This window comes from Lynx canadensis, chromosome A2 (genome assembly GCF_007474595.2).
Source record: "Lynx canadensis isolate LIC74 chromosome A2, mLynCan4.pri.v2, whole genome shotgun sequence".
In the NCBI taxonomy this organism is placed as follows: Eukaryota; Metazoa; Chordata; class Mammalia; order Carnivora; family Felidae; genus Lynx; species Lynx canadensis.
In genome coordinates, this window is record NC_044304.2 from 139207149 (window position 1) to 139233471 (window position 26323).

General features: G+C 39.5%; 2 protein-coding genes and 1 pseudogene across 7 annotated transcripts in view; 2 read left to right on the top strand and 1 right to left on the bottom strand.

Annotated features, from left to right (window-relative positions):
• The window catches only part of PTPRZ1 (protein tyrosine phosphatase receptor type Z1), a 191662-nt gene extending 182479 nt beyond the window's left edge, over positions 1–9183 (top strand). For all 4 annotated transcript variants that reach the window (XM_030308309.1, XM_030308310.1, XM_030308311.1 and 1 more), the window contains 7 exons: positions 1623–1716; positions 1997–2070; positions 3894–4022; positions 4812–4958; positions 6250–6392; positions 6859–6994; positions 8223–9183. In XM_030308309.1, coding sequence (XP_030164169.1) covers positions 1623–1716; positions 1997–2070; positions 3894–4022; positions 4812–4958; positions 6250–6392; positions 6859–6994; positions 8223–8363 — 864 coding nt within the window. In that variant the 3' untranslated portion in view covers positions 8364–9183. The remainder of the gene's footprint in view (positions 1–1622; positions 1717–1996; positions 2071–3893; positions 4023–4811; positions 4959–6249; positions 6393–6858; positions 6995–8222) is intronic.
• Positions 9184–12376: 3193 nt separating this feature from the next.
• Positions 12377–12961, top strand: LOC115500771 (annotated as a pseudogene).
• An 8642-nt stretch (positions 12962–21603) lies between these two features.
• The window catches only part of AASS (aminoadipate-semialdehyde synthase), a 63128-nt gene continuing 58408 nt past the window's right edge, over positions 21604–26323 (bottom strand). For all 3 annotated transcript variants that reach the window (XM_030308313.1, XM_030308314.1, XM_030308315.1), the window contains 4 exons: positions 24907–25022; positions 24141–24229; positions 23434–23610; positions 21604–22300 (listed from right to left, as the gene is read on the bottom strand). In XM_030308313.1, coding sequence (XP_030164173.1) covers positions 22182–22300; positions 23434–23610; positions 24141–24229; positions 24907–25022 — 501 coding nt within the window. In that variant the 3' untranslated portion in view covers positions 21604–22181. The remainder of the gene's footprint in view (positions 22301–23433; positions 23611–24140; positions 24230–24906; positions 25023–26323) is intronic.

The following is a 26323-nucleotide window of genomic DNA, read 5'->3' on the forward strand; positions in this document are numbered from 1 at the left end:
ATCAAGAGAAACAAAATAAGATATCTCTTATTAGAACTCAACTCTTATTACAGTTCAACAAGTATATATAAAAATCAATAGCGTCGTAACTTATTAGCTGTGAATTGTTAGAAGAGATATTAGAAGAAAAAGGTAGTTCAACAATAAACAGAAACAAAAACTCCAGGGTCTCAAAAATAAACTTAACAAAAGGTACAATGAATGCATAGAGAAAAAATTATAAAACTGAATTGAAGAGCCTAGAATTAGACCCAACAAATATAGATACAATTTTCATGAATGGAAATATTCTGAAGATGTCAATTCTCCGAAATTAAGTATAAAAATCAGTGTGGTACCAATCAAATTCCCAGCAGGATTTTCGTGGTAAATTAAGAACTGAACTTAAAATTAACATTTGGAGAAGTAAAGAACAAAGACATCCAAAGCACTACTAAAAATAAAGAACAAAATAGAAATGTGTTGGACAGTATATGGAAGACTTATACAGATATGATAATTAACGCTGAAAAACAGACAAATCAGCTAGAGGAACCATGTCTTTGTGGAAATGGTTATATGATAGATATGACAAATCAGTGAGGGGAGGACAGACTAACCAATAAGTGATATTGGGACAATTTCCATGTGGAAACAAGTAAAACTGGGTTCTTAACACACCTTAAACACTAAAATTATTCGAGATGGATTAGGTACTTAAAGATGAAAGCAAGGTTCTATAACTATTACAAGAAAATGTTAGCAATGTATATTTTGAAGGCATCAGTGTAGAAAAGGACTTCTTAAAAACATAATTGGCAGAAATCTTAAAGAAAAAATTAATTAATTGGCTATAAATGTCCGTGTGATTAAAGACAACAAAGACATTAGCAAATTTTTAAACAGATTATAGACTTAAATTCAAGACATCAAGCCCCCTAAAAATTAATAAATGACAGTGAAGTATAAATATAAAAAGGCAATCATCAAAAAAGAAATTTAAATGGCTAATGAATGCTAAAATTCACAATCACACAGTAATCAAGGAAATGCAAATCAAAAGCATGGTTTATCACTTCTATCAGACTGTCAAAAAATAATGCTTATGACTCCTAATTCCATGTGTATGCATTAAGTAATATACAAGAGAGAGTCATTGCTACAAAGTTTAGAAAAGCAAAATATTAGAAATAATCCTAACATTCACTAGTTGGGGGAATAGATAAATAACAAATAGATTATTCATGTAATGCAGTACTAAAAAAATGAATGAAATCCAACCATATACATAAATATGTACACACACACATACACATATCATGCAATTTACCCCAACTGCACCGTGAAATGTAAGTGGAGGACATAGTGTATGCTTATGAGGGAAACCCTAGGGAAGATCCTCCCAGTGCTGAATGTCAAACTAAGGGGCATTCTCTGCTTCTTCCAGCTTCCCTGGTGTAGAACACAGATGTGCCAGGGAGTTAGGTCAAGGAATTTTTGGAAAACAAGTCAGATATATGTATATTCAGTATCTTATCTTGATCTCTTGGTTGGGTCGTGTGTGTGTATGTATGTGTGTATGTTTGAGTACTTGGATGACTTAAATGAAATAATCTATATTTTTCTTTGACTCCCTTTCTCAGCTCCTGAGTCAGTCGAATATACAACAGAGTGACTATTCTACAGCCCTAAAGCACTGTAACAGGGAAAAGAACAGGACATCTTCCATCATCCCTGGTAGGTTATGTTGAATCATAAAAAAAAATGACAGTATTTGTACATCTTGGAATGAATGAATTCACTCAGTATTTTTCTAATTACGCCTGATAATTTACTTGTTAAAAAGGACTCTTAAATCCTGAAGTCCATCTAAAAAATGCAAAATACATAGAAAAACTAGCTTACAGATCAAAGTCACTCAACTTGGGACATGCAGCTGTGTTTTACAATGTGGGGGTGGAGGGAAGAGTATAGAGCTGTGAGCATGGTGGTTCATGATGAGTGTTTTGTGTTCCAGTGGAGAGATCAAGGGTTGGCATTTCATCTCTGAGTGGGGAAGGCACAGACTACATCAATGCCTCCTATATCATGGTAAGTCAAGAAGTCACTGGAGAAACTGCCTACCAGTTTGTGCTTCCAGAACCAAAACCAAAATGGGCTTCCTGAAGCAGTGGCTGTGGCACCGCTGGTGGGTAGATCTAATCGAATGACTGCAGACCACAACCCCCAAGCAGCAAAGAGAATAACAGCATCCCTTGATGTTTTGATGTGTGCTGGGACTGGAGATCCCTCAAGCAAGACAAATTAGTAAATAAATGCAGGAACCAAACTTACCATTCAGGACTTATGAGAAGATACACAATATACACTGGGCCGACTAAGAGGCTCCATTGCATTTACCCTGAACAGACCCAGAACATTCCAGATTCTGGAAAGCCCATCTCACTGACTTTACTACTCCAGGTTTGCAACACAGTGTTCATTCACCCTGTGGACTGGGCTCATTTAGAGACCCGGATTTCTAAAGACATAATCTTCTCCTTCTGTGTTTAGATCTTCTGTGAGAAAGGGGAGAGTGTTTCTGGGTAGCCATTGCGTGGCCCTCGTTTCCATTTCAGGTCTATCAATCATAGAGCTTGGCTTCACACGAAAAGGTGGTAATTCCCATGCCAAAATCACTGTTTCATTTATTCAGCAAAGAAAATATTGCAAGATATCCATGCAGGAAACAGGGAGATGTGTTGTGGTAGCATCTAAATACATGCCGCACTTCCCATGAGCCTGTGGGGAATAGGAACAGGATCTGAGAGACCCCAGAGCAGAGGAGGATAAACGAGCCATGATTTTAATAAGCAACACCATGGAAATCGTGACCAATCCAGAGGACGCAGCTTCTGGGTTTCTGCAGCAAAATCTGCAAGGTGCCTCTCTGATTCCTCCCTGGTAGAGGAAGCCAGGGTGTCTGCACACCAAGGGTGTTCTGTTGTCAGTGGGTGCGAATTTAACACTTTGCCATTGGGACTTACAGAAAGTGAGAAATATAAAATCTCCTCCGAATGTCCATTCTATCCAGTGTAGGAGACATGGTCCACATGCCATTTTGGGAAGTCTGCTCCTAGAGATGATAGCTGTGTAGACTTGGGCACAACACTTTTTGGATTTTAATGTTTTTTTAAAGTTTATTTATTTATTTTGAGAGAGAGAGAGAGAGAATGAGAGAGAAAGAGAGAGAATGAGAGGGGGAGGGGTAGAGAATGAGGGCGAAAGAGAATCCCAAGCAGTCTCTGCACTGCCAGCACAGTGCCCAAAAGGGGGCTCGATCCCACAGACTGTGAGATCATGACCTGAGCCTAAATCAAGAGTCAGACACTTAACCAACTGAGCCACCGAGGTGCCCCACAACACTTAACTTCTTAAGCCTCAGTTTAACCACCTACAAAATGGGGATCACAGTTCCTATCGCATAGTACTTCCGTGAGACGTGAGAGACTTAAGGGGAAGAAGAGGCTACTCCTGGGGCACCTGGGTGCCTCAATTGGTTAAGCATCCAACTTCAGCTTGGGTCATGATCTCACAGTTTGTGAGCTCTAGCCCCACTTCAGGTGAGCTCGAACCCCACTCCAGCCTCCGCACTCTCTCTCTCCCTCTCTCTCCCTCACTCACGCTCTCTCATAAATAAATAAATAAATAAATAAATAAATAAATTTTTTAAAAAAGAAAGAAAATGCTACTCCCGTGCCTGGTGTATGGAAAGTGCCCTCTAAACAGCAACTAAAATAATCACCTTGTGATTTACAGATGCAATCTAAAAGCAAAAAGACTGCCTTGACTTAAGGCCCATTAACTTATAAATGTACTTTGAGCGTTTAAAGTCATATGCCAGGGCTCTTTGTATCTTCTGTTTGCTTTTGTAGGGTTACTATCAGAGCAATGAATTCATCATCACCCAGCATCCTCTTCTTCATACCATCAAGGATTTCTGGCGGATGATATGGGACCATAATGCCCAGCTGGTAGTTATGCTTCCTGATGGTCAAAACATGGTAAGTCTCCCCCATCACGTCACTTTTGGTACTTGCCTTACAGGGGAAATAGCAAGTCATGTCAGCCGGAAGTCCAAGCAAACAAACAATTTTTTTTCAACTAATAAACTAATATCACTCGTTGGCTACTGGTCTGCCATTGTCTACTATTGGGCCTGGTTTGGTGATGCCACCTCCCAGGTCTGAGATTGCTGAACGACAGTTTTAAATAAAAATAAGTTAAAATTCATTTAAATTTAAGTATTCTGTGATACCGCTTATGAAAAATTAGAACTGCAATCATGAATGAAGTCAGTCCCTATGCTTCTATTTACATTTTTAAAAATAAAACTTGTTAGGATATTTGGAGAGTGCTTCAGTTTAAGGAGATCTATATAAAACCCAAAATAAAGGCCTATTTTATTTAGATTTTGCACATATATGTAACTTGGAGATTTATTTCTTATCTGTAAAGGTAGACTGGCCATTCCAAATGACACTGGAAATTGCTGAGCTCGTAAAATCACTTGAATCTTTTCTACTCAGTTATCATTTATAGAAGCAACAACTTACCATTGTTACTGATGAGCTAAGAGCAAAACAACAAAGCAATAGTTTGGTTTCTTAAGTGTGATACTTTATTCTGCACACCAAACTTGTTTAAGGCTCAACATTTTAAGAGTAAATTTTGAGATTCAAAGAAAACTTTGAGTTGAATTTTCTATGTCAACCAGTTAACTTCATTTCACAGTCTGACTTAGTAAACATTTGACTAAAATCTAGACTCTTCCTTGGTATTTAATCCTCCAGGCAGAAGATGAATTTGTTTACTGGCCGAATAAAGATGAGCCTATAAACTGTGAGAGTTTTAAGGTCACTCTTATGGCTGAAGAACACAAATGTCTGTCTAATGAAGAAAAACTTATAATTCAGGATTTTATTCTAGAAGCTACACAGGTATGGACATAATTGAAATGACAAACTTTTCATCTTAAGTACATGCTTTGTTAAATATATGCTGGTTTAAGGATCTTCCCTAGAAATAAAACAAAGGAACCTAATTTCTTACAAATTAGGACAGATTGCCCAAATAATCAATTTTACCTTACTTGTCACTTTCATTTTTAAAATCCTATAGAATCATTAAACACCAATCGCTACTAAACTACACCGTCCACACTCAGAGAATCAAAGATTTCTCTCTTCATTCCAGAGTAGTTCTGATAGACCTTAAATTGAAAATAAATTCAGTAAAAAAATAATTTCATTAATCCGAATTCTCCTGTTTTAAGGTAAGTTTTTACCTTGAATTCTTCTAAGTAAAATAGGAAAAATATTATCTACCAAAATGAGCTTACCGCTGTCTACCAAGAGATGAAGTGTTACAAGTGAAGAAGTGCTTTGAAAATTGTGCAGTACAATGAAGTAGGATTGTTTTACTAATTCTTGGTTATCTATAAGGTATCAATCTGAATTCTCTACCAAGAATTATTTATGTAATTATAGTACAGAATTTACTGTACAACTATGGTAAAATGCTAAAAGATACTAATAATGAGCAAGGCACGTTCTGTCTGAGAGACAGAGCACCTTCCTGATCAGAAAAAGGTTAAACCATGTTTTCGATGGTCTCAATGTTGCACTTCACTGTAGTCTAATTCTGGAACAGGTGAACCGTGTAAATTTCAGGTTCTGATGCTTATTTTTAAGTGTAGCATTTTATTGACTACACTTTGGGAAGCTGGAGGTTTAGGGATGTAAAGTCACACAGCCCAGTTGGCCACTTGCACAAGAACCAAGAGTGGGGCTGGAGCGGAACCTACGTCTCCACCCGCCCAGCCCCGCTTGCCAGCATTTCCCCACCAGGTCACATAATTCCACTCAGTTATTCCCAAGTAATACTGGGATTTGAAGAAGTCTATGTTATTTTAAAACAAATTTTAGCACTGAAGATTTCTTTTTGTATTAAGTTTACTGGCACAGACACATCTTTGGTACATGGTTTCGAAGTTTGAATACCATAATAACCCTACAACTAAGACATTTTTAGAATGAAAAAGAGATTATATCTACAGTGAGAAATGAGGCATCACAGCAATTTCTTCCCTCTGAGTTGGAGGACGGGCTATAGTGCATGGGACTGGGTTTTATCACCTTCCTGTATTCCTGATTCCCCCAGTTATTCTACTCATAATGAACTGTCACCAATGGGACTCTTTTTAAAATACTGGTTTTTCTCTTCATATAGGATGATTATGTACTTGAAGTGAGGCATTTTCAGTGCCCCAAATGGCCAAATCCAGACAGCCCTATTAGTAAAACGTTTGAACTTATAAGTGTTATCAAAGAGGAAGCTGCCAACAGGGATGGACCTGTGATTGTTCATGATGAGTAAGTTCCTCTCTTTAAACGGTTTCGTGCCTGAGCATTCTCCTGGTGGGCATATGTTTCTTTTGTCTTCGTACTAACCTAATGCTAATAAATCTCTATAGGCTCCTGTTATGAACAAATAAAAAATGCATATGCTGGAATTATATGTTATATATATATGTTGTATATGATACATACGATATATATGATAACTTGTCAGATCATTCTGATTGATTGCCAGCCCCTTCCAGAGTGTAAAAATAACAAATGAATAAGCAAACATTAAATTTCTATAAAGTATCCCATTAATATCATAAATACTTGCTAATGTTTCAAATTAAACTGTAGTTCCCTGCACGATAGAGAGAGACATTTCGTTAAAAATTTCCGTGTTCCCACTACAAAGTTGTTAAGGCCATGTACTTTGTGAGTTCCAAATGTGAACGTTCGATGCATCTGAATGGAGTCTTTGTCCCTTTGCTTCAAGGCATGGAGGAGTGACCGCAGGAACTTTCTGTGCTCTGACAACCCTTATGCACCAACTAGAAAAGGAAAACTCCATGGATGTTTACCAGGTAGCCAAGATGATCAATTTGATGAGGCCAGGAGTCTTTGCTGACATTGTAAGTAATAGAACAGTGAACTAAACTTTCACCATTAGAGTACTGCTTACTTCCCAGAGGCTGCCAAAATCATTTTATCATGTATCAAAAGAGGCCACCTTGACTGATAACATTTCCATGTGGTGTTCAAGCTGGATTACGAGTTACTCAGTCCACAATCCATAGAACTGGAATAATAAACAATAAACATTCAAAATTTATCTTCTGGAAAATTAAATGTATAAAATTTAAATTTCACATGTGTCTTTTTGCAAGATTTATTGTAATTCTGAAAAATACCCTCAAAAGCACCAACTAATCTGAGAACTCTCTATTTTTCCGTGTCTCTACTCTGAGACCGTAGCAGGGCCATGCTCACCTTTGCTCAAAGCAAGGCGTGGGGCCAGTCAGGCTGCTAGAGTGTAAAGACTACTTAGTAAACAGTGGGTCTTGTAAAAAGGATTCTGTGTGAGCCCGAGCTGACAGTGCAGTCCTTTCTGGGACCTCTCCATAGAGAGAGAAACCCAGTGGATTTCATGACAAGTGGAAAAAGGAGAATGAGTGGCTTACAGGTGCCTTGTACCAAAGGATTACATACAAGTTGATAAATCGGTAACAGTAACCTGTCACATCATTTTCTGATTCCATGACATAGATAAACAAGAATGGAGTGCTGGGGCACCTAGGTGGCTCACTTGGCTAAGCGTCCAACTCTTGATTTTGGCTCAGGTCACGAACATACAGTTTGTGAGTTCAAGCCCCATGTCAGACTCTGTGCTGACAGTGCGGAGCCTACTTGGAGCTCTCTCTCTCCCTCTCTCTCTGCCCCTCCCCCACTCGCTCTCTCTGTCTCTGTTTCTCTCTCTCTCTCTCTCTCTCTCCCCAAATAAATAAATAAATAAACCTAAAAAATTAAAAAAAAAAAAGAATGGAGTGCTTACCACTGGCAAAAGTATGTTGGCCAATTTTCTAGGTCAATTGAAATTGACCTAGGTCAATTGAAATTGACCTAGGTCAATTGAAATTGACCTAGGTCAATTGAATGTTAGCTACTTGAAAAGCTACTTTAAATTTCTTCAGAAAGAGATATGAATATAGATTGTGTACCTCCGCTGAGTTTAACAGACCATTTAACACAATGCCCTTCTGCAAACAGTGTCAACGCGTGACTGAAAATTTCCCTTCATTTTTACAAACGTGCATCTTCACGGAGCTTCCTGTTTACTATCTCCCCTTCTCTATTCTCCAGGAGCAGTATCAGTTTCTCTACAAAGCCGTCCTCAGTCTTGTGAGCACGAGGCAGGAAGAGAATCCATCCACCTCTCTGGACAGTAATGGCGCGGCATTGCCCGATGGAAATATAGCCGAGAGCTTGGAGTCGTTAGTGTAGCGCAGAAAGGGGCGAGGGGAATCCGTATTGAGCATTTTTTGCCTCTTCCTGAAGCTAGACAGGAAAATCACTTCAGTTCTTCTGTTATCTGTTCACTTTCCATCACCTGACAGTAATTTTCACGACATAGGATCCTGCTGCCAAATTTACATCATTAACAATGTGTGCCTTTTTGCAAAACTTCTTGTAATTCACTTATTGTGTCTAAACTAAAATGATTGGATTTTACAGTATTTCTAAGAATGGAATTGTGGGGTTTTTTTTTTCGTATTTTAACAGGAAATTTGAATTTATAGATATTAGGAATTCCCAACTACAGAAAACATGTTTGTTCTTAGTGTCAAATTTTTAGCCATATTTGTAGCAATCATCAGGTTTGCTAGAAATATAACTTTTAATATAGTAGACTGTAAATAAAACACTCCATTCCCTATGATATTCAATGTTTCACAACTGCAGTATTCACCTAAAGTAGAAATAATCTGGTACTTACTGTAAATACTGCTCTAGTGTCTCCATGGACCAAATTTATATTTATAATTGTAGATTTTTATATTTTACTACTGAGTCAGTTTTCTAGTTCTGTGTAATGGTTTAGTTTAATGATGTAATTCGTTATCTGGTCTTACCCTACGAGTCTTCTGATATTCTTCCATGTCATCTCAGTAATTAACTCTGTTTTAGCATGTAACTTTAACTTTTATGGAAAATAGAAATACGTTTGTTTTGAAAGATGTTTTTATGAGAATAACACCTTACCCAACATCGTTTCATTGGTTTTTATCCAAGGCATTGCAAAAATAAATACAAATATTGCTATCAACGTGCGTTTGTTTGGGGAGTGCTGTGCCGGGGCACGTGTAGCAGAAACTTGTGGGCACGGGTCTACAATGATGATGAAAGTGAAGAAAGGTTGATGGGGTGGAGCAGCACATAGAGCTGTGAGTCCCAATCTGTGCATCGAGACACATAGGGAACTCGCAGAATTTAAAGTTTTGAGAACATAGCAACAGTACTCATACTGCACAACTACCGTTACTGACTTCCTGGACCTAACTACCGTGTACCAAGAAACGTCGGGGGACTTTGACTTAGAGACAAGCTGGGACTGGGGCGCCTGGGTGGCTCAGTCGGTTAAGCGTCTGACTTCGGCTCAGGTCAGGATCTCGCAGTTTGTGAGTTCGAGCCCCGCGTCGGGCTCCGTGCTGACAGCTTGGAGCCTGGAGCCTGCTTCAAATTCTGTGTCTCCCTCCAGAGGCCCCTCTCCCACTTGCACGCTGTCTCTCTCTCTCAAAGATAAATAAACATTAAAAATTAAATTTAAAAAGAATCAATCTGGGACTTAGAAGCAGGCAGACTTGCCAGTCGGGGACTGGTTTGGAAGCCAGGTGGCTTGATAGACAAAGCTCGGGAGCTCTTAAACCCCAGGTCCTATGTCAAGGCACGTTGTCAGGATCCAAGAGCTGTGTGGAGCTGCAGTGCAGGAAAACAGAATCAGCCTGGGTGACGGGCCGTCCCCTGCCTCAGCCAGGAGTGTTTTGTAGCACTGCCTGATGAGGAGGGCACTAATCCCCAAGAATGCCCACATCAGGGGCCCGAGCGGGAGGCCAGGAAAAGTTTCATTTAAACCAGGGCTCTCAGAATATGGTTCCCAGACCAGCAGTATCAGCAAGACCCGGGAACTTGTTAGAAATGCCAGTCCTTGAATCCCATCCCAGACCTACCGTATCAGCAACTCTGAGATGAAGCTCTACAATCTAATCCAGGCTAGAGCTTGAGAACCATTGCTCTGTCCCAACAATTCAGGGAGCCTCCAGTTTCCTTAAGCACTGTCGGGAAATGTTTGCCAAACCCTTAAAATAGAACCAAAATTAGCTTTCCGCTTAAGGCAACACTCATGAGGAAATGTGAAATAGGAAAAAGGTCAACAGATGATAGAGTGTCACAAATCCCAAGATGTTGGTAAGCACTGCTTTACCAGGCACAACAAAAATTACTGTGTTTCTTTCTCACCCTCCCTGGGAGGAAAGCCACAAGGCTAACTTTGATTCTTTGGTTGCTTCTCTAACCTTATCTCCTAGTCCTCTGTTTTATGTTCTTTCCCTCATAACCCACAATGTTTCATCGTAAATTGCTCCGAACCAAGAGTATACATGTCACCTTAATAATTTTGTCTGGTTTTCCCTTGGCCTTTGTCCCAAGAACAAACACCCGTTTGGGGGGGATATGGATTTTTTTTTCTGGCCTTCATGGTTATTTACCAGTGAGGTGCCTTGCAGAATCTCTTCCAAAGGCAAGTACTTATGAAGCAATATGTGTGGTAATTCAACATTTCATAGACAAATTCTAATAAATATACCAGAACTATAAGGTCCGTCATAGTTGTAATGTGATACTCCCTGAAAATTTATAGCAGCTCCTTCTTCACATATAATTAATACAAACATTTCATACATACATATTCTACTCATTATGGCAAAGAAATCTTAATTTTTGTATTTCTGATCTGAAACTCTCTAATTCGTTAGCATCTAAAATGACTTAGAGAACTTGGAAAATAAGATCTCTTTATAAGCAGATATAATTTTACATATTTTATTAGAATTGAATCCCACTTGCAAACAGCACATAGAATCAGAAGTGCTGATCATGTATTGGATTAAAATGAACTTTTTAAGGAAAATTGGAAAATCTACATATTTGTCAAAATAAAGCACATTTGTTTTTATTAGTATAAACCCCAAATGAATAGCATTCACTCGCTGATTGCAAAATATTCTCATACATCAGAGGGCCCCTCATCACTAGTACAATATTGGTATGTTAGAGCAGGTGGTATTAAATATTAAAGCATATAAATGACATGTATTATACCACTTCTAAGAATCTAAACATCCTTGGAATTAAATTAGAATTCACAAGGTTTTTGGGTTTTTTTTAGAGTAATCATTTTTAAAACTTAAGATAAAGGGAGTGGGAGTAAGAAAGGCTGTGGGTGTGAATTTGAAACTTCTCATCGCGGACACAACAATACATTCTGCTCAGTCCATCCACGGTGACACATTCTAAGCAGGCCACGAGACTGACCTTTGAAAAACTTTCCAAATATGCTAATTTGCAATGCTTTCCTCCTCAACTCTGGATGTGCCATTCAGCATCTCTCTCAGATTCTTAGGATCTTGCTTCAGCCCTAGAGGAGGTGCCTCAGTTCTGAATTATCCACATAAATGAACAGATGCAAGAAATGTCTGCCTTGCGCTCACTTGTTTAATGAAGCCATGCACTAGAAACTATTGCGTGAAGGCTCCTAGTGAGGAATATTAATTTTTTTTAACGTTTATTTATCTTTGAGAGACAGAGACAGAGCATGAGTGGGGGAGGGGAGAAGGAGACACAGAATCTGAAGCAGGCTCCAGGCTCTGAGCTGTCAGCACAGAGCCCGACACAGGGCTCGAACTCATGAGCTGAAATCATGACCTGAGCTAAAGTCGGACACTCAACCGACTGAGCCACCCAGGCACCCCTCCTAGTGAGGAATGTTAAATTAGAAAAGTCTCTCATAGGGGCACCTGGGTGGCTCAGTTGGTTAAGCATCTGACTCTCAATTTCAGCTCAGGTCATGATCTCAGGGTCGTCAGATCAAGCCCCACATCAGGCTCCACATTAAGCATAGAGTTCGGTTGAGATTCTCTCTCTCTCTCTCTTTCTCTCAAAATAAAACAAAATCTTTTTTTTTTTTTAATTTTTTTTAACGTTTATTTATTTTTGAGACAGAGAGAGACAGAGCATGAATGGGGGAGGGTCAGAGAGAGGGAGACACAGAATCCGAAACAGGCTCCAGGCTCTGAGCTGTCAGCACAGAGCCCGACGCGGGGCTCGAACTCACGGACTGCGAGATCATGACCTGAGCCGAAGTCAGCCGCTTAACCGACTGAGCCACCCAGGTGCCCCAAACAAAATCTTTAAAGAAAAATAAAATAGGATTCCTCCCCAGGAGGCAGCTGTCTGTCAGCATGGTTGAAGAGTTTGTGAACTGCAAAATCTAGCCTGGGAAGGTGGTTGTGTTCACCAAGCCCTCCTGCCCCTACTGCACGAGGACCCAAGAGCTCCTCAGCCAACTGCCCTTCAAACAAGAGGTTTTGTAGTTTGTTGATATCATAGCCACCAGTGACACTAGCAAGATTCAAGGTCATTTGCAACAGCTCACAGGAGCCAGAACAGTTCCTCAGATCTTTATCCGTAAAGATTGTTTAGGGCTGGGGCGCCTGGGTGGCGCAGTCGGTTGAGCGTCCGACTTCAGCCAGGTCACGATCTCGCGGTCTGTGAGTTCGAGCCCCGCGTCGGGCTCTGGGCTGATGGCTCAGAGCCTGGAGCCTGTTTCCGATTCTGTGTCTCCCTCTCTCTCTGCCCCTCGCCCATTCATGCTCTGTCTCTCTCTGTCCCAAAAATAAAATAAACGTTGAAAAAAAAAATTAAAAAAAAAAAAAAGATTGTTTAGGGGGATGCACTGACCTAATGGAAATGCATCAGAGTGGGGAGCTGTTGAAGCAGCTAAAACAGATTGGAGCTCTACAGTAATTACAGGGCAGAACCCAGGATGATATCCCCCTTGAAAGCTGGATGGCATTTCAAATGAGGACCACACTTTCTGGTGGATGGATCTGGGGCTAACAGCCACAGCAACTGTTTACTTAAAATTCTGAAATGTGCTCACCAAAAAAAAGGGGGGGGTGGATTTTTGGGCAAAAACAGCTTTTCCTTCTTTTGACTCAGTATTAAAAGGGGACTAACTTGCCCCAAACTATAGGTCTGAGAAAGTTGATAGACATCTTGGATTTCTTCTCCATTGGCCCTTTGGGTTCCAAAGGACCATGACAAGTTATGGCTTAGGATTCAACCAATGACCCAAAAGACATCTTTTCTCTTTGGCACATGTCTCTTACTGTTCTCCATATGCTAGGACCCCTCTACCTCTAAGCCAGTGTTTCTCAACCAATATTATCCCAAACCCCGTAGGATGAATCTACAACTGGTTTCTGCTATTGCCTGAAAGTTTCTCCGTTGAGTTTGACTTGATAGATTTTGTATTACAAAAACAATAGGTATTTTGAGTGTGCTTTTTCAAGCTCTATGTGTCTCCCCAGTCGTAATCCCCATCCCACCCTATCCTGTCTTGGGAATCACTGCTCTGAATCCATGTTCTTAATCTTGACAACTCACAGATCTCACAAGACATGTTCAACAATACTGTGAAGGGTCTTAAGGACCCAACTTGGGAAATGCCACATGAAAAGTTAAGCACGATTGCTCTTCACTTGGTGCCACAGGGATCAGAGGTCTCAGTAGAGCAGCCGCAATAATGGGGCTCCTCCTTCCCTGTCTAAGATGGTCATCCAGGCAAACCTGAAGAAGAGGATATTAATTTGTTTAGATTATGAACGGAAGTCAAATGCAACATTTATAATATTACCACAGAAAACTTGCAAACCCCTTCCCCAACAGTATGTCCATGAAAGGGGCCAAATTTGAGAAACATGGTCCTAAGTGATTGTCTCTCCCTCCTTTTTTCCTTCCACTCCGTGAAAACTTAAGAGTTCCTTCTTGTTAAGTTTGATCTAGAACTCCAATATTAAGTTAATTTCCTCCCGCAGTCCCTAGTGGGAATGGTTAATTTCTTTTCTAATAAATGCCCAGAGATGACAGTGAAAAAATAAACGAGTAAACAAACAAGCAAATAAAGAAATAAATACCATAAAATAGATTTATTTAAAAAAAGAAAATTCTTTCATAACACCTTTATTTCAAGTAAGTGCTTTAATGGATGCAGGAAGTTACACCTGCATTTCTGAGGCTTTTTAGAGAGTAAATGAGAAACCTTCCACCTTTTGTCATTCTAGTGTGTCCAGTTCTAAGCTCATGGCGATGCGTAAAGAGATTCAAAGAACCAGTTAAACAAAACATGAAGTGGTTAGAAAATAATGAAGGCCAATGAGGAAAGACTGATAATTGGGGTCATAACTGTATTCGCAGAGTCCACCCACATGCCACTCTCCTTCTAGGGTGCCTTCCAAAGCAGATGGTCTTTTCCAAAAATAGCTCAACAGTATTTTCCATCGCACATGTGATTCTTTGAAACTCATCCCACTGAGCAGTGGGATCTATGGTCCCTCCCCTTGGATCTGGGTGGATTCGTGACTACGGCGAAAGTGACACCATGTGATTTCTGAGGCTAAGTCATAAAAGGCAATACAGCTCTTTTGGGATGTTCACTCTGCGAACAGGGCCACCATGCTGTGAAGCCCACGCATGGAAAGACCCACGTGGAAAGAAAACCAGGCCCTGGCCCTCTGCCTTAGCTGAGCTTCCAGCTGACAGCTAGAACCACCTTGCCAGCTCTGGGAACAAGCTGTATTGCAATGCATCCCCCAGATCCCAGTCAACACAGCCCAAGTGACACTGTGTGAAGCAGCGACAGCTGTTCCCCCTGAGTCATGCCCAGACTGGGAATTAAAACAAAAATTTTGTTTTAAGCCACTCCATTTTGGGGTGGTTTGTTACACAGGATAGTAATTAGAACACTTCTTAAACCTCAAAGCCCAAAAAGCTATAAACTATGGTCCCCTGACTCCCTTGCAGCTAGAGTTGTGGGGGTGAATTATATTCCACCAAATACAGAGAGCCACAGTCTGGAAACATAGACAATATTGTTTTACCATGCACTGTAATATAATATTAACCCATTTATTATGTATTTACCTATGTTTCTTGACTCTCTGGCCACTCTATAAATATTGTCACACAAGATTTGGAATACAGAAATAAGGCAGAGGCCATCTTCCTGTTCTCCTTGACCCTACTGGTCAAAGGAAGAAGATTGTAGACCTGTGGGCAGCTGAGCTCCAGTGTACTGAGTTGAGAACCAATAGCAGCCGTGACGGGAAGACCAAGTACTCCTGATTCAAGCTTCCCAATACGTGGGCCCCAGCTATGAGTATAAGATCTTGCTCCTACTGCCTTGTGTGCCTTTCTCCTTTAATACCTAGCATGGTTTATGTTTCCTCTTCCTAATAACTGATTCAGTAGCCTGGAGACGTGTCTAAATGACGTTCTCAGTTTTTTTTTAAGTACCTTCTTATTCTTCAACTACAACAGAGGCCTCTGAATATCACACTCTCTCACCCTTTCCCAAGTCCCTCTCAACACTGGAGCCAAAACAATCTTTTAGAAGCACAAAGTTGATCTTACCAGCCCCCTGGATTATTGATCATGACATAATTTCAATCTATTGTGACCCAATGATTGTGATAGTTGGGGCTGATTCAAATATCACAAAATGATGCCCTTTACCCACCCTTATGCTCTGGGGAAATTTCAACAAGCACTCTAAGAAGCAACAAACGAAAGAGAAATGTGAAGAGTGCCTCTTCAGCATTACCAGCTAATGCTAAAATATAGCAAAACTGTTTTATATACAAGCCGAGCCTATAACAACCTTCCCTTATCTATACTTCCACCTTTACCACACTTTACCACCAGGCTTCTAAATGTGTCACTACTATACCACACACACACACACACACACACACACACACACCACTGTATGCCAGGCCACAGGCCTCATGATGGGTGTTAAAAAATACATTGGAGGGGCGCTTGGGTGGCACAGTCGGTTAAGCGTCCGACTTCAGCCAGGTCACGATCTCGCGGTCCGTGAGTTCGAGCCCTGCGTCAGGCTCTGGGCTGATGGCTCAGAGCCTGGAGCCTGTTTCCGATTCTGTGTCTCCCTCTCTCTCTGCCCCTCCCCCGTTCATGCTCTGTCTCTCTCTGTCCCAAAAATAAATAAACGTTGAAAAAAAATACATTGGAATATTAGAGTTCCCACAGAAGCAGCTGCTGAGACAATGTGTTAAGTACAAGTAGGTGGTCCCAGAAAATACCCATCAGTAGGAACATCAGGGAAATATCATAATCATATTTGTAGTTTTGAAAGACCAATGTGTCTAATGTGTTTGCTGTGAGGAGAACGGACATCAAGGAAGTAATTCTGGATACAGGGAGGCCAGGTAAAAGGCTGTTGCAATGATCCACATACAAGATGACAGTGACCTTGGATGAGACTAGCTATACGTGGTTGAAAGACAAGGATGAAGTCCAAGCATGGATGAGGATGGATTCGGTGGAGAAGAGGAAGAAGTCCTGATTTGCTGAATGTGGGAGTAAAAGAAAGGAAAGTATCAAGGATTACATCCTAAACAGAAAGAAGACAGTGGTTGCCATTTCCTGAGATGGGCAATCAGGTCGAAGAACTACTTTGCGGGGGGAAGTCCCTAGAGTGGCCCCACTGAGAAACCCTAGTTTATACTCTAAACTCTTAAATCTATACTGGGACATATCCCAACAGATATATTAGTAGTAGGTGGGTGTATACATACTCAGAAGCTCAGGTGAGGACGTTTGGATTCTTTAGCGATAAAGGTGATGCTCAAAGCCTATCTTCGTTAAACATCTTACATACTGAACCATTTGCATAATGGTTAAATTTAAAATTTCACACACCAGAGATTAAATGGAACCACTCTGTGCCAGCCAAAATATTTAAGGTTTTTTTTTTTTTTTTAAAACACATTATTATAGTATTTTAACAATCTGTGCCCCTCATCTTTTCTCTTGGTCTTCTCTGTTCTACAGCCTATTCCAGTTTCTTTCCTCTATCAATTCCCATTTAATTTCTACCGCTTTTTAAGTATTTCTCTCAACTTAGAAGAAAAAACTCCTTTTATCAACAGTCTGCTAGTAAGATAAGCAGGATTTTTCTGTATTAGAGTTGCCGGGCTTCTGATCAAGTGTGGGGACTTGCTTCACCCTGTGCCAACTTCACCAAGAACCTGGCTTGGTTAGAAGAAAACGCCCTTCAAATGAATTGAAGCCAGGTGCTCAGCTGCTGCTTTAGTTGTGCCTGGCAACAGCCCAGAATCATCTTCAAAGAGACGAGCCATATCAATGCTGTTTTATCAGGCTCTGAGGCTGGAAGTGAGATTCTCGGGGTTTATGAAAGCATTATTCAGTGATGTGGTATACTTTAGCAATCAGCACAGCACTGGAAGACACCAGAAAACTTGTATTTTACACCAACAACATAAAGGAGAAGGTCAGAACCTGTTAACCTTGCAAGTTAGGACCCAACACTATGTTTCATAATTCTTGCTGATAAAAAGTAAAAATGAGTGTTAGGACTGAAACAAAATTGGAAAAAGGGTAGTCAGTGACTACCAAGTATTGCTCCAAAACAGAAAGCTTTTCTCACTGGATCCTTTCCGGTGGATTTCAAGTCTGGTAAATGTAGTTTCACTGCAATCAACAAACGTAAACCCTTGTAAAGAAAGCTAATCTATACGACACATAAGGGTAATATTAGCTACTCTGCATGACTGCAAATTGTGCGCTGCAACTAAGGGGGAGCTAGTCACATCATAAACATCCAGTATTATGACATGTATTTAATGTGATTAATACTTATTATGAAGGTAGTAAAATGTTCTGATAAATTACATATTTGAAAATTTTTGACGGAAGCGTCTTGAAAGAGCAGTGTCTTTCTGTAATTCTCAAAGAGGCACCATATGGGCTAGTGGTGGCCCTAATAACCCACAAGAGAGGTATTATAAATCAAAGCGTTTCCCAAATTTTATCAAGTACATATTTTGAATGGCTTCAAATGACAATAAAGCTTCAATATTAAGTCTCGTCCCCTTAGGCAAGCATTTAACTTTGTGAGACACATTTTCTCTTCTGTAAAATCAGTGACCAAACCAAATGATTGTTGTGGTCCTTTCCGCTCCACTGCTTTAAGATTCTCATTATGGAGCAGATATACCTATAGTTTGAGTAGCATGGATCCTTGAGAAGTCTTCCAAAGGTATCCAAAAGATTGAAAAAACTTCTTTAAGCTAAAATCTCATTAACATAAATGGCAGGCAAAAATGTTACGGCAAAAGAGGTAAGAACACTAACTTTGAACATCTACAAGGGGCCAGACTTTACTCTTACATTTTCTCATTAACCTTTATAACTATCCTGCAAATTACTGTTATCCTTATTTTATGGAGAAGTAGCTCATATGTTGTAAAATCAACCAAACTGCTTTTAGGGGAAGAACTTCTAGGGTCTCCTTTGTCTAGGACAAGGAAAACTGGACAACACAAATATAGATATTATATGAAAGATGCCAAAAGAGATCTGGAAGATGTGAGTATTCAGTCTACTGCCATGGTAACACCAGGGCGTTAACAAAGTACAGTTAAAGGGCCACGTCTGCCCAACACTTGTTTTTAAATATAAAGTTTCATTGGAACACAGTCATATCAGTTCATTTATGTATTGTGTATGGCTGATTTCACATTACAAAGGCAGAAATGAGAAGTCATGACCCCCTTTGGCCTACAAAGCCTAAAATATGTACTATCTAGCCCTTTATAGTAAAGGTTTGCTGACCCCTTGGTGAGCCATTCGCTTGTAATTATATTCTACCCATTCACCCCTAGATCTTACCACCACCATCTTCGTTATTGAAATTTCTCCTGGAAAGCTGATTGAGAGCCAATGCAGTGTGTGATTACATCCATCTTTACTCAAACTTACTGACATTTACTTTTCCAGCACTGCCACCAGCACAGATAACAGACTAGCTCTTCAATCATACCCCCTTTATCATTCATTGCTATTATGAAGTCCAACAAAGTAATTACACTGAGCACTCAACACGTTTCCCTCACCCACCTAAGGTGCTAGTTCCCTAGTTCCCATTCCATCTGGGCACTCTTCCAGATTGCAGGTAGAATCAATGTGACATTCATATTTTCTAATTGACCATGTTGAACTCAATGTTGTGGTTAAAAAATTGCCATAACAGAAATGTCTCTATGTATTAGTATTGATCTCCGTATATTATTTTTGACAGGTGGGACTAAACCTTAGTCAACTCTGATCCATTTCAAATAGCATAGATGTTTTCTCAACTTATAATTTTTTTTTAACGTTTATTCATCTTTGAGAGACAGAGTGAGAAAGAGCCTGAGCGGGGAAGGGGCAGAGAGAGAGAGACACAGAACCTGAGGCAGGCTCCAGGCTCTGAGCTGTCAGCACAGAGCCCAACGCAGGGCTCAAACTCACGAACTGGGAGATCCTGACCTGAGCCGAAGTCGGATGCTCAACGACTGAGCCACCCAGGCACCCCTCTCAACTTCTATATACTCTACACATAATGCCTCCTTATTTCAAGGGCAGAATTTATTCCATATGCCAGGATATGAGAATAGTCCTGAAAAGTCAAACAAGGGTTTAGTTTATATTTCTAAATGGAAATGTTTTTTCCCCAAGGAACAAAAATGAAAAGGTTTTATTTATAACTGAATCATTTTATAACAACTTGAGATATAATTCACAACCTATGTAATTCACACAAAGTATACAATTCAGTGATTTTTAATATATTCACAGAGTTGTGATACCATTACCACAATCAACTCTACAACATTTGACCACCCTAAAAAGAAACCCCAAACTCATTAGCAGTCACTCCCACTTTCCCCCAAATCCCCAGCCCTAGGCAGCCACTAATCTACTATTCTGGACAATTTCTTATAAATGAGATCATATCAAAATGTGGACTTTTGTGTCTGGTGTCTTTCACTTAGCATAATGTTTTCAAGGTTCAACCATGTTGTAGCATGTATCAGAACTTCATTCCTTTTTTACTGCCAAGTAATATTCCATTGTACGGATATATCACATTTTGTTTATTCATTTATTAGTTGATGAACACTTGGCTTGTTTTGATTTTTTGCTATTTTGAATAATACTACCATAAACATTTGTTTACAAGTTTCTGTGTGGACATACGTTTTCATTTCTATGGGGTATGCACCTAAGAGTGACATTGCTGACTCCTATGGTAACTCTATGCTTAACCTTTTGAGGAACCACCAAACTGTCTTCCCAAGTGGCTGCACAATTTTACATTTCCACCAGTAGTTTATGAGAGTTCCAATTTCTCCACACCCCCACAAACACTTGCTATTATCTTTTTCATTATAATTATCCTAGTAAGTATGAAGTGGTATCTCATTGTATGTTTGACTTGCATTTCCCTGGTAGCTAATGGTGTTTAACATCCTTTCGTGTGCTTATTGGTTTTGTGTATCTTCTTCGGAGAACTGTCAATTCACGCCCTTAGTCCACTTTTTAAGTTGAGCTCTTTGTCTACTTATTGAGTTATAGTAGTTCTTTACATATTCTAAATACAGGTTCCATGCCTACCTGATATATGATTTGCAAAAATTTTTCTTTCATTGTATGGGTTGTCTTTTTGTTTTTGTGATGGTATCCTTGGAAGCACAAAAGTTTTTAATTCTGATGATGCCCAATTTATCTACTTTTCTTTTTTGTTCTTTGTGTTTTTGGTTTCAATTATTTTAGAAACCATTGCTTAATCCAAGGGCATGAAGACTTACATCTATGATTTCTTCTAAAAGTTTTATAGCATTTGCTTCTACATTTAGGTCTTTGGTCCATTTTGAGTTAATTTTTGCATATACTGTGAGGTAGGGGTCTAACATCATTCTTTTGCATGTGGATATCTAATTGTTCCAGCACCTTTTGATGAAAAGACTATTTTCCTCTATTGAATTGTCTTAGCACCCTTTTCAAAAATCAACTGACCATAAATATGAGGATTATTTCCGGACTCTCAATCTATTCCTATTTTATTCTTTTTCATACTACTGTAAGTTTAATTATTTTTTCAGTATCATTTTTTGTTTTCATTTATTGATAATTATACAGAAATATAATTCATTTTTGTATATTAATCTTGTGTCCTGCAACTTTGTTGAACTCAAGTATTAGTTCTATAATTTTCTTAAAGTCTTCTTTTGGATTTTCTATATATAAGATCATACCATCTCCAAATAGAGATAGTTTTACTTCTTCTTTCCAAATATGGATGTGTTTAATTTCATTTTCTTGCCTAATTGCCCTGGTTAGACACTCCAGTACAAGTTGAGTAGAAGAGCCAAAAGCAAATATTACTGTCTTGTTTCTGATTTCAAGGGGAAATCCCTCAGCCTTTCATCATTAAATGTGATGCTAGCTACGGGTTTTTCATAGATGCTCTTTATCAGGTTAAAAAAAGTCAGTTCCTAGTTTATTGAGTCTTTCTATTATGAAAGGGTGTTAGATTTTGTTAAATGCTTTTTCTGTCTCTAACAAGGTGATCATGTGGATTTTCATTTAATCTTACCTATTTCCTTTTCCAAATGCTCAAAAGAAAACTATAAGAAATGTTATTTACTAGATAAATCATAATTTTACCAAAAAGCCATAAAACAGAACTATTGCAAAGGTTCATAGGTAAGTAATCTAAAAGTGTCTAACTGACTCATTTGAAAAATACAAAAATATAGCTGTGGAAAAATTTTTTTCTTACCAAAAAAGATAAAAGTTTATCTGCTGATGATAGGAAAATATATTCTTATAAGAAAAAAGGCTGCACAATAAATTAACATATAACACAATCATCACTTTTACATACACGTGAAAAAAATACATGTAGAATTATTAAACTTCTCTGGTAATTACTGGCATCTCCTTTTCCAAATGCTTTCATATTAAAATAGAGACTTATATTTTAAAAATATCATTACATTGACTCAAAAAAAAATATCATGCTTTATATTTCAAAGTAGTACATTAGCAAGCATGTTTGTTGCACAAATGTTCAAAACGACGCTACATAGGAAGACAACAAGATATAATTCTCAATTATGGTGTGATTATGCTCTGTGCTGAATATATAATGCCTTCTGCTTGAATTCGCTCCAAAATTGGTCCATAGATCTCCTTTGAAAAGGGCCCCATCAGGCCTTTAGCTTTAATTTCACCTAGAAGAAAATAAATTTGTAGTTACCACTTTAAAGGTGTTATGAAGGTTAGTTTCCACAGCAAGGGTCTCCAAACCATTAACAGGGAAAGGGGTTACCTGGAGACTGAAAGCACAGGGGGACTCAGGGACAGAGTCAGAGTGCATGTGTCTAGCTGCATTTACTACTGCCAAAATGATCAGAGAATAAAGAGTAGTATGAAAGGAAAGTAAACTTAACTTGTCTGCTTTATTTGCTGATTAAAAAAAAAAAAGCATAACAACAACAGAATGAATTAAAACCAGTCTGATTATTTGGGCACAGGCTTCTCTGAGGGAGACTGAAAGAGCCTGTCTGAGTACTTTTCTTAAAGTCCATGATGACCTCATTCCTCATCACTTCTTCAACTTTGGTTCCTCAAGAACTAAGTAGGTAGTTTAATTTGATATTAGCTGATATGCTATTGTAGATACATTTTCTCAGTATTTCACGTTTGTGTGCTTGATGTTTGTTATTCCCTTCACATACTCACAAGGGCCAAATGGGGGATTCTATTCAGAGGTAGTGCTTACTGAATGTATAGATGATCTTAAGGAGAGAGAAGACAGTTGAAATCTGAATTCGCTCAATCCAAAATATTGAGTACTGATAACATACTGAGACATGAAGAATAATAAAACATGGTCTATATTTTTTGAGGATATGAAAGTGAATCCCCTCTGCTATTTCAGTGTTAACTACCCCTAAAATATGAAAAATGAAGGAAAGGAAGAATTAATATTGCCTGGGGGGGGGACACATATGTGGTAGGATCTTTATGTATTATTTCACTTCAGCATCACCAAAAACCTCTGAATTAGGGAAGACAATCCCCACTTTAAAGATGAGGGAGTGCTAGCTCAGAGACACTGAGTAACTTGCACCCCATGACTCTGCCATCTTGTGATTGAACTTGGAGAGAAATAGCTGCTAACTCCAAAACCCGTGGCTTTTACTCACCACAATGTGATCTCCCGGTCAGCACTCAACTTCTGAGACGGCTCACTTTTAATGAACTCCAGTGTCATACTCACGAGTAATTATTTGACATCCAGGCACCGAATGACTTAGAGATGATATGGAGACAGATTCAGTTCTCCAATGAAGGAACTTACCATCAAGCAACATCTTGGCTGCCATAGCAGTGGGTAACCCCACAGTTTTCGCCATGGCTGAGAAGCCATTGACGTCCCCATAAACCACAAGGTCAATGGTTTTATTTTCTAAATGTCCGGAAGGATGTCTGATTCCAAAACTGTCTCTCATCACAATCATATCTTTCTCTCCAGGGCCTTAAAATAAATAAACAGACATTACTAAATGTCATTATCATTACACTCCAATACTGCATTTCATCTGCTCCTGCCCTTTTGCTCTCACAACTTTCTCCTCCCATCATATGCGGCCTTTAGAAAATTATCTATGCTGCTTTTTAGTCCAAAGACCAAGTGAAAAACTCAAGAAACGATAACCCTGCCCACGTTCCTCTGGTCAGGCTGGTAGCACAGGAGCCCGGCTACAGATGTGAGGGCACTGCGATAGAACACCCACTCCTCACTCAAAAATGCTCCTTTAGCATTTCCCTAATGCATTAAAAGTGAAGCTAATATCTGTTCCTTTCCCATATTCCCCAAGTTCATTCCTATTTGGTAGCTCTCTGATTCTTCCCTCTGGAAAAATAGCACAAGCGCCCTTTCCCTCCTTGCATACTTCCTCCCACTACCGCTTGGCTCCAGCCTCCCATCCCATTCACTAGCCGTGCTGACTGCATCTGATGCTGCTGCTTCTGGGATGTGTAGCTAACACCCCAAGGCCTACCTACCATAGGAGAGTTTCCCGGCCAAATGCTTGGAGAGTGCATCCACCACAGACTCTGCTCGAGGGACTTGTTCATCCCCAAGTAAGCCCAACCTGAGAAGCACAAGAGGCAGCTGGGTTGGGACAAGTCCTACACATAATCTCACTTGGGAAGCAGAAGGGAGCTCTTTGGATTTTATCTTGAAAGGGAAGAACCACAAGATGATAATCCAAGCATAGGACTCTCCTGAGTTGTAAATAACAACAACAACAGTAATGTTTTCATCTTCAGAATCATCCCCAGACTCCCCGGGGCAGTGCTCTCTGGAGCAGAACTGACACATTGTTAGTCTGTGCTGTTGCAAAGCTTCTTATGAGATTAATTTACAGGTTAGTTTTCCCACATTAAGGAGACCAGCATAATATGCCACAGCTGTGTGAATGAGAGTTTTAAAGTGGGTTCCAGAAGACCAGGAGAATCTCCTTCTGGAGAGAAAAAAGTATCCCCGCTTTCTTGGGAACTGAAAATTCTCAAAGTAGTAGTGTCTCAAAATAAGTATTTCCCAAGTTATAATCGCCACTGAATTTCTCTTTTTATCTGCTTTTTATCCCCACATGAACTCAATACATGGTAATCTCTCTACAACAGGCCAACATTAGAGCAGCAAATTAGTCAAAGACAATGTAAAATGTCTGGTTTCATCTTGACCTCTCTTTGACTAGAAAAGACTAAGTAATCATTGATATTGAGATAATCCAGCATTTTGCTAAGTTGATTGGTGCATGCCTACCGTTCAGCAGCCTCCAGCTGGGTATTGTCTCTTCCTAATTTCTTAAATACAGCTTCCTTAAGCACATCATGCGTGGAGGAGGGTGAAATCCCAACAAGTTCACAAAGGAGTTCTTTCTGGTTATAAAAATAAAGACAGAATCCTAAATTCCTAATTAAAAAAAAATCAGCTGAGAAATTATCGTATTAAGACATCTGACCTCAAACACACCTCAAATTTTAAATTAGAAAGGACTAGAAATAGTAAACAGTAACACATATATATGCATACACGTGTCTGCACACCCACACATGAATAAATTATATTCCTAAATAATATTTCAGCAATAAAAATAGGTCATAACATCAAATCAATAAAAAATAGATGGTACCATATTTACCATCACGTTCTCACCTTTGCATATCCTCTCCATTACTTTACCTGTTCTCCCTTACCCTCCAAGACCCATTTTGGCCAGGATCAAGTGAAAGGGGCTCATTGCTACAGCTGCCAGAAGCAACTGGAGTTCTTTTGTAGGCTCAAGAGATGAGAAAGACCTGGCAGATGATAAAACCTCAAAGCAAGAACACTTAAGCAGCAGTCATAGCTTTCTCTACTTTCTAAACAAGACTTTCTCCAGGATCTCAAGGAAAAAAGTTGTAATTTCGACTAGGAATCAACAAACTGGTTCACCACCTGGTTTTTTCAGGAAAAATTTTTATTGGAAGATAGCCATGTTCATTTGTCTATGTATTTGTGTATGGTGGAATTGAGTATGTATGGCCTATAATGCCTAATATATTTACAATCTGGCCCTTTACCAAAAAACAACAACAACAACAACAACAACAACAACAACAAAAACAAAAAAACAAAAAAACAACACCTCACCAGCCCCTATTCTAAACTATAGCTACCAAACTACTGATCCATCCCCCCTTACTGTGAGAAGTGAGATGATTCATTTTCAGAAATACCAAATAAAAGCAGTCGCTGTCTAGTTAACAATAGGTTTACAACCTGTTGGAAATATGTATGAGCCACCCCCCCTGAAATGGAGTCTCAAACCCTTAGACACTTCAATTCCTGATTTTTCTCCCTGCTCTGTTTTGTGGACTTAATTTTGCGGGCTTTGCAATTAGCATGCACCCAAGAACTGAGGTCTCTGCATCACCTCAAGGAATGTAAGGCAAAACCTTACATGGGCATAGGAGGCTTCCAGGTAAGGCTGTAACCTCTGTAGTGCTCAGCCAATGAGGAACCAGGGGAGGGACTTGCACACTAGGAGATAAGTTGTCCGCCCTGACTTGCCCCGAGTGTGCCTGTCCATCAGACACCCAGTCTTGCAAGAACGTTGATTAAAGCCTCGTTTCACCGTGCTCCCTTTGCAGGGTGCAAAGGAGTCTTTGCGTCCCTCCTTTGATTGGGTCAGTGGACT